The 8,430-nt window shown below is 32.6% G+C and overlaps 1 protein-coding gene across 1 annotated transcript in view; it reads right to left on the bottom strand.

The window, feature by feature from the left end:
* Positions 1-830: 830 nt before the first annotated feature.
* The window catches only part of LOC110031434, a 28,127-nt gene continuing 20,527 nt past the window's right edge, over positions 831-8,430 (bottom strand). Inside the window, exons 5-11 of the mRNA XM_020734624.1 lie at positions 6,937-7,157; positions 6,623-6,802; positions 5,007-5,107; positions 1,827-1,952; positions 1,234-1,292; positions 1,067-1,124; positions 831-953 (exon numbers count right to left, since the gene is read on the bottom strand). Coding sequence (XP_020590283.1) covers positions 831-953; positions 1,067-1,124; positions 1,234-1,292; positions 1,827-1,952; positions 5,007-5,107; positions 6,623-6,802; positions 6,937-7,157 — 868 coding nt within the window. The remainder of the gene's footprint in view (positions 954-1,066; positions 1,125-1,233; positions 1,293-1,826; positions 1,953-5,006; positions 5,108-6,622; positions 6,803-6,936; positions 7,158-8,430) is intronic.

The raw sequence follows: 8,430 nt of genomic DNA on the forward strand, positions 1-8,430 counted from the left end.
CCTACTTCTTAATGAATTTTTTATAAATAAATAAGCTCTCAGGACAAGAACCTCGCATCTACAAAAGGCCATAAGAAATCCATCTTTCTCAAACGAAAGAAGTAGCTGGTCCCAGAAAGCTTGTGCATAGCTCTCATATTGTTTTGTTAGATTACGCCTTCATTGTTTTTTTTCTTCTAAAGTTGATAGGGAATAAATGGAACACTTATTGTGTTTGATTTAATGATGTTACCATTGGTAAGAAAGGTGAAACGTTGGGATCAAATTCAGGGCAAGAGAGTTATAAATGGCCACTAAGTAACTCAAAATCTTGAGAAAATGGGTCATTGCAACTATATTAGGAATTCAACTGTTGTTGCCCATGTGAGACTATTTCCCTTTCTAAAATTGAGCTTAATAACCATAGGACTACTGTAAACGTGAGATCATAAGAATGGAAATGAAGAGATTAAAGAAAAGTTCAACAGTAGAGTTCATTAATACTACTTGCCCATTGCCAATCTTCCTCCTTTTTTTTCTATGTGCTTCTCTTAGCATTTGAGAGAGAAAAGGTGAACTGTAAGCATGGAATGAAAACTGATTCAAACAGTAGCAGTTCCATATTTTCTCAAACCAAAAATACTTTATCCGGTTCAGTAAGCCAGTGGCCGAGGTGTTTTAGTCAAGGATTGAGTCATTGACATGGATTCATAAAGAAGACAACCAAACTAAGGATGTGAATGAAATTGCATAGCAACCACTTGAATAAAGAAGATTCAATAGGTTTGTAGCACAGCCCAAAAAAGCAACTCTCACAGGCATAAGATCAACTATAATTTCACCAGATCTGGCTATGAAATTTGAGATGTGGATGACTTAGAAAATCCTGTAACTTCGCCAGATCTGGCCATTGAACTGCTGTGATAATAGATCACAGCAGTGAAAACGACTCGCCAGATCTGGCCATTGAACTGCTGTGATAATAGTGAAAACGATAACAAATCAATGAACTAGTATTTGAGCTCATTGAATAACAAGCAGTTAAAATACACATAAGGTATTCACAAAGGAGGACATGAGAACTCACTGATCCATCCATTGAACTGCCGAAGAAATATTGCTCATCAGATTGAAGTGCTACCACACTGCATAATGGTAAAAATAGCTAAGAAAATTATAAAAGAGAAGTAAGTTGCATACAGTGAAAAAATTTTCGATAAATCAACTCATGAAACACCTGCGTATAGAAGATACCTGCAAACTGCAGAAGGCATGAATACTGCATTTGAAGAGTTTGAATTTCTCCTGGGCTGCTTTAAAAATTATGCAACCAAGGTAAGTTAAAATTCAAAAACAAAAATGCCAAATGTTTTGAAAATATACTCTCAACTAAGATTCATCCAGATGTTATTAACACTCTTTTCTCATACAAAAAGGTAGCAGTTTCATAATTCATGTCAATAATTACAAAGCCAACTACGAGCTTGCAAAATTTCTTATCAATCTAAAAGACAAATAAATCACGCTTTCATATAACCCTTTTTTTTTATTTAGCACGCAAAAAAATAAATCAGGCTTTCATATAACCCCATAGTTTCCACGTATAGAAATGACACTCATAATATTGCTTTTGCTTCAATGGCTTTTTTGAACGCTTATTATTTCTTTTATGAATTTTCATTATTTCTGAATCAGATAGTGGATTCCTTTTACTGCAAAACTTCAACTGCTCTCCTAATCAAGATATGCAGGTTTTTTTTTCTCTATACAATCAAGATATGCAGGTTGGTACTGAAAGTTTTGGCTTGAAGGTTTTTTACCCCTGCAAAAAAAAAAGATACACTTACTTCTTTATGTGGATTTTGCATCCTTGATGCACGTCTAGCTGAAACCTCAAAACATTTGGGTTGTCTTTGTCTAACATCAATTGCAAGAATTGTTCCATTTCTAATACCACATAACAAAATATTTCCCTGCAGCAGACAAAACAAACTAATGGTATCAACAGAAAAAACATTAAAAAGATCAATAATCTGAAACTAATTTGACTACAAAGAGGCATGAAAAGAAGTGTAAAAGTCAGGAAGAGATTCTAATCTATCAAATATATGAAATCATATTCTTCTTCGCCCATGAGAAACAATGTTTTGACTTAAGAACCTCATCATGAATCATGTATCTGTCTTAAACAAGAATCTATCTCTCTGGCATAGCAGAAGAGAATGTGTAGGGTAACAACATGAATACATAATGTGAGAAAAAAGTACAAATTTATGCAGTAAAATTTCCATTAGTATTTGGTTGTGTTTGCTGTGTTCTTTATATGCATTTAAATTAATTATTAGTGTACAAAATGTCAGTTAGGTTTAGTTTGCTATTTGGTAAAGGGAAATTTTGTAACATTTTAATAAGCTCTCTTTCTAGAAATAAAGCCGAGTTGCAGCTGACTTGTATTTAAGATGGAATGATCTACGTTGGGGATTCTCTCTTCTAGGGTAACTACTTGCTAATCCAAAATGCAATGCAAATTGCATTAGTCTTTGGTCATGTGCATGCCATGTGATTTCCTTTTATTATTCTAAATTAATTATTAGTGATTTAAAATTCATTTAAGGTTAGTTTAGTACTTTATATTTATTCAAAGGGGTAATTTTAAAGTTTTTAATAAGCCTTATTTCTAGAAATAGAGAATATTGTCTTGCACTTGATTTAGGGGATGTTTGGTTTGATGAGTTTGTGTTGTGAGGTAAATAAAATGCGGGGGTTTTCAAATTTTCAGCACTTGGTTGGTAGAAAACAAAATGTTATGTATAATTTTTGAGAATTTGAAATTCGCCATACAGTTCAAAACAAGTGTAATACGAATTCGTTAGATTTTAACAATTTACAAATACAATGTAAACTATAGTCCTTCTCCACCAGCACCCGCCTCCCCCCCCCCCCCGCCACTAGCGGCAGCAACCACCCGCAGCCTCCAACTCTCCCCCACCTGCTTTGCTAGCTACCGCCAGACTCCTCTGGCCACCGCCCACCTGCCACCACCTGCCACCATCCAGTCGCCTACCGCCAACCGCGTTTTACAATAATTTTATTTTATTTTCTAACCAAATAAAAAAAAAATGTAAGTTCATGTCTTTATTTATATTGAACCAAACAACTCCAAAATATTTCAATTACATTACATTCTTTTTACACTATATTTCTTTTTCAGCAAACAAAACAACCCCTTAGTGTTGAAGACGGAATGAGATTGAAGGATATTTCAATTACATTAAATTCTTTTTACACTATTTCTTTTTCAGCGAACAAAACATCCCCTTAGTGTTGAAGATGGAATGAGATTGAAAGTTTTTTTATAGCCTCCTCTTCAAGGATTCCCTTCTTTCAAGACTTTCACGTACACCTTTGTCACTACCTTTTTCCTACGATCCCACCTCCCTTTTAGGCATTTATTTTCTATCAGTGTCCTGAAAAGCATTGTTTGAAGCATGCTTTTCACAAGAAACAATGCAAAGCACCACTGGTATATTTTTAAAAAGATAGTATCTACTATGTTTATTATTGATTTGCCTTTCAATATTAACGCTAATTTTATATCCTGAGGGCTATTACCTAATAGAAACCTATTAAAGCTCAAAATTTCTGACTAGTATCTTTGCAAGTGGATTCTAAGATCCCACTCCATTTTTTATTCTTCCACTAGTTGTGGTAACCGTTCCACGTTCAGTGATCATTAGATATTTTTCAGTTCCTCACAAAGTTGACTCAACCAATAGGCCTGTTGGGTTATGATCCGTTTTCAATTCTTGCTAACACCATGAATTTATCTTGTCTAGATAAATTCATGCCAATAATAAGCAGGGCTTTCTTTCTTAGTCAGTACCACCTGAAGGTTAAATGAACAAATCAGTATTCCAAAGTAGAAAAACAACCAAAAATTAAGGTTTCTCTTCATAAAGTAACACAATTTCCGTGCTCCACTTAACATTTCTAAAAACCGTAAAAATCACACTTTTCCAATATTTGCTTTTAATAGAATACTCAACTCCATGATAGATATCTCTTCTTGCATAAAACGTAACTGTTTCTTAAATGCCGACATTACTATCTCAACCTTTTTCAAAAAGCCATCTCACGTAAATTCATTGTGTTGCCACAATTTTTTATCTTTCCCATTGTCCTTAGATCCCAGTTCCGAATTGTTTACCAAGCACTTGGTAATTGGCACCATTTTTATTTGGATTTTCATTAACAAATTTGTTAACCATATCAAAATCTTACTAAAAATATAATTTAGCCCCAAAGTTTACCTTATACATCTCCTTTAAAGCAAATATGACTTGACTTAATTAGATAATGCATAATACAAAATTACACTCATTTCTGCTATAAAATGACTTCCTTATACTACACCACTGATATTCACTCAAATTAGCAATTTCAATTCTCTCATTTTTTTTTCTCTCTAACTACTATACTAACTTACGCATATATAGCTAACTTCATCAAAATTTGTAAACCTTTTTTCTTTCTTTCTTTAGCAGTCATATAAATCTCCTCTTCTAGCTTTGAATCTAACCAACCATATAAATCATTAAAAGCTCAAATTTCTGCATTCCTTCTTCATTGCAAGACTTTCAATTTCTGTGAGATTGTTTTTCATTGTTTAACCGGTATTTGAACATGATCAGAAGACAATTGCAAACCATTTTACTCCGACTAATTGGTTGACACAGCTTAATTCATCAACCAAGAAGTTTAAACCATGCAAGGCTTAAGAATTGTATATCAACTCAATGAGCATTAAGAAATGATGTATTATGCAGGTATAACATTGATAACAAAACGCTCATAACTACTCCAAGCTTGTATTTTCAGGTGTAGGTCAACGGTTTTGGCCTTTCTTTTTGACTTGACAATTTCATGGGGTCTCGAAATTTTATTAAATGCACTATATAGTCAATGTAAACAAAACATCAGTAACTTAAAAAAATAGCATTTATAATGCTAATAAAATCCAAGCTTACAGAAATATCAAACTGTTGTGACAGAACATCACTTCTAGAACGATACAAAAGAGATGACCTTCCTGTCTCTAAATTGATCAAAGACACTCCAAAATTGGATCCTGCTAAAGCAAAAAAAAAATGTCATATCATATTTCCTAATTAGAAGGTCATAGAAAATTAGTTGCAATATTTACATTGCAAATTCAACAGTTATCCAGTAAGGATGATAAATGTCAATTTTTACACAATATACTCAAATCAAAGATGATCATTTGTTTTAAAATTTTATCTTAACTAATAAATACACAAGTTTATGAGAAAGAAGTAGAACAAGTTCTCAGAATCTTCACAAGAAAAGCAGGAAACACACTTTGCCTTGGAAGTCAGACAAGGATTACCTGTATTTTGACAGGATCCTCGATCCTAATTAAATGATTCAAGCTTTGCTCAAGCTCCCAATAGAAGAAAACAAAAATTAGAATCAAAAAGAGGAATCCATTTATCCAACTCCTCAGATCATCATCTCCAAATGGGATATTTATAGATTTAAGATAATTGCCCTACTAATCAACCTATTGTTAACTACTAAAATTATAATAAATAAGGTCAAATCATTCTTTGAGTATAAGAACTCAACTGTGAATTGAAAATTGACGTACACGTACAATAGTCATTTCAACATCAAATAAAACATGTTCATCATCAAGTTAATTAAAATCAGAATAGATGTAATAGTTATTGTTTTTAGTATTTGCCTTATAAGCTTATTTTTCACTGAATGGGCTTCAATCTTGTTGTATTCCAAGTTATACGCATGTGCTCTCCAAAACAAAAAGGAAAATTTACACATGTACCACACAATTTCTATGTGTTTGTACATCTAGCGCCAAAAGTTTTATTTTACACTTATAATACATTAGTGTTAAATACAAAAGAATTGTGTGGTACTTATGTAAATACTCAAAAAACAAACACAAAAAAGCCATTGCTGTGAAAAGTTTGATTAGTCTCCATTTTTCATTTAATTTACGAGCCACATCATCATTTTCCCTTGCTACATCGAAAAAAGTATCAGTTAGTTCACAATCCAAGAACACGAGTCCATTTCTATTTAGTAATAACTGTTTCGGTTGTTCAATCATTTCTTTAACTGAGTGAATCGGTCCTCATCAAAAAATTATGCAAGAAGAATAAGCTTTTGAACTGGGGAAACTACATTATATTCTCCATACTCCCAACCAAAAAACTTGAAAATATTTTGTAGTTTTGCTTCACGGACAAGCCTACATGATAATCATTATCTTAAGAAATTCTACTAAGGCAACAAAAATCAAGTAAATCAGGGCGGAAAAAAAGGAAGATTTACATGCATACTATCTTACATATCTAACACCTAACTTCAATTTTTACATATGCCACCTTACCTATGCATGAAAAGGTGTAATTCACTTTTTAAAATTTCAAATGGCGGTATGAATGATTTGGGAGGTAAAAATGTAAAAATTAAAGTTTAGGTGTTAGATATGTAAATACATAAGATTTAGGTGATATGTATGTAAATGTCCCAAAAACAAAAAGCAAGCAAATGAGACTCACAACATCAATAGGGAACAGATTAGAGCTTGAGAACTAACCGATTGCTGCTTTTGTACTGCAATGGCTGGTGTCAGCAGTCCATATTGTACAATCACATGACGAAACTTTATTAATCCTTCTATTTAAGCGGGAAGAATTTTCACTAAAATTCAATGGCTCTCTAAGGTTCAGAAGATAGACAGATCCACCACTAACACCTGAACCAAGAGTGGTCACCATGTAATCTACTGTTAAGTACAACATTTTTTAGCATATCGAGGAAGCCTGACGAAATACAAGGCATCCCAAATTACTTTTTTATAAAAGAAAAAATAATTAAACTAAAAGAAGAATAATGAAAAAATAGGATACAAGGCATGCTGAAAGCATGAAATATTATCAGTTGTATTTGGAGTATTTCTTCCAATTCTTTTAATACAAGATATACTGGAAGGCAGATTTGTAAATGCTGCTGAATTTGAAAAGATCCCAGGTGCACAATTATGAGAGTCTCTCAAAGAGGGCCAAACAGGTGCCGGCATGTAGTTAGGCCCATAATCACTGCGCCGTCGAACATTTTTTATCCCATATAAACTGAGAAAACATTACAGAATACATATAATTAATTAAACGAAAAAAGACAGTTCATAAAAACAAGATAATGATAAGTTCTAAGTGCAACTCAAATCAGAAGTAATAAAAAACTAAGGGATGTCAAGAGCAAGCATTACAACTCTCAAACCAAAAGAAACCGTGAAATTACTAAGAATATGTTTATGTTCTCCTTTATAGCTCTCTCAAAATTGGAGATACAGGTATGTCAAAGTAAATATTGATGCAAAAAGTATTTTCAACAGCAGTATATAGGATAACATAAAGTGAAGGTTCAAAAACCATAATAATATCTTTTGATTGACAGATTGAAATCTCCCAAAGATTATTAGCTCAATGATGCTATATGTATTAACATAAATATTTTTTTTTAAAATCCTTGGACTTTAAACAAAGCTTATGTGCACATAATTATATTTCTACTCAAAGACACTGTATTTCATAGTTATGCTGTATCAATCTTATTATGGCCAATACTAAGAGTTTTTTCTCAAGATAACCAAATAAAACAAGCAGTTTTCTTCTTCTTTGATGTTATTCTACAGTTTCCATTAATATTATAATGACATATCATCCTCCATAAATTGTTTCTATTACACAATAACCAAGCTAGCCTATATCAATTATTCCTCTACCTAGCCCTGCATCAACTGATATCATAGTCAAGCCTAGAGCCATAAACCAGTCGAACTAGAGCAAACACCGAATTTATTTGTTCGTGTTTGGCTCATTTAAAAATGTAATTGTTCAAAATCGGCCCATATTCTAAATAACATGTGCCTAGCATGCTTGTGTTTCATTCATTTGAATTTGTTTATCCATGCGTAGCTCCTGTTCAGCTCATAGTTAGCTTGAATTATTTTAAAAATACAAAATTTTCATATTTGCATATATAAACATTGGAGTTCTAGAAAAGAAAAGTGTTGATATAACTTATATTCAATTCATTAAAGATATGTATATTGAAGTCGTTACTTGTATTCAAACAGAAGAAGGATTAACCAAGTATTTTCCTATTTTAGTTGGATTACATCAGGGATATGCTTTAAGCCCATATCTTTTTGCTTTAGTTATGGATGTCCTTACAGGACATTTACAGGAATATGTACTTCGGTGTATGCTTTTCGTTGATGATATCCTTCTTGTGGATAAGACTAGAGAAAGATTTCAAAAAAAACTTGAATTTTGGAGGTATTCATCGGAGTCTAAATGCCTTCGTGTGAGTAGATCTAAAACTGAATACATGAAATGTAAT

This window comes from Phalaenopsis equestris, unplaced genomic scaffold (assembly GCF_001263595.1).
Source record: "Phalaenopsis equestris unplaced genomic scaffold, ASM126359v1 Scaffold000815, whole genome shotgun sequence".
In the NCBI taxonomy this organism is placed as follows: domain Eukaryota; kingdom Viridiplantae; phylum Streptophyta; class Magnoliopsida; order Asparagales; family Orchidaceae; genus Phalaenopsis; species Phalaenopsis equestris.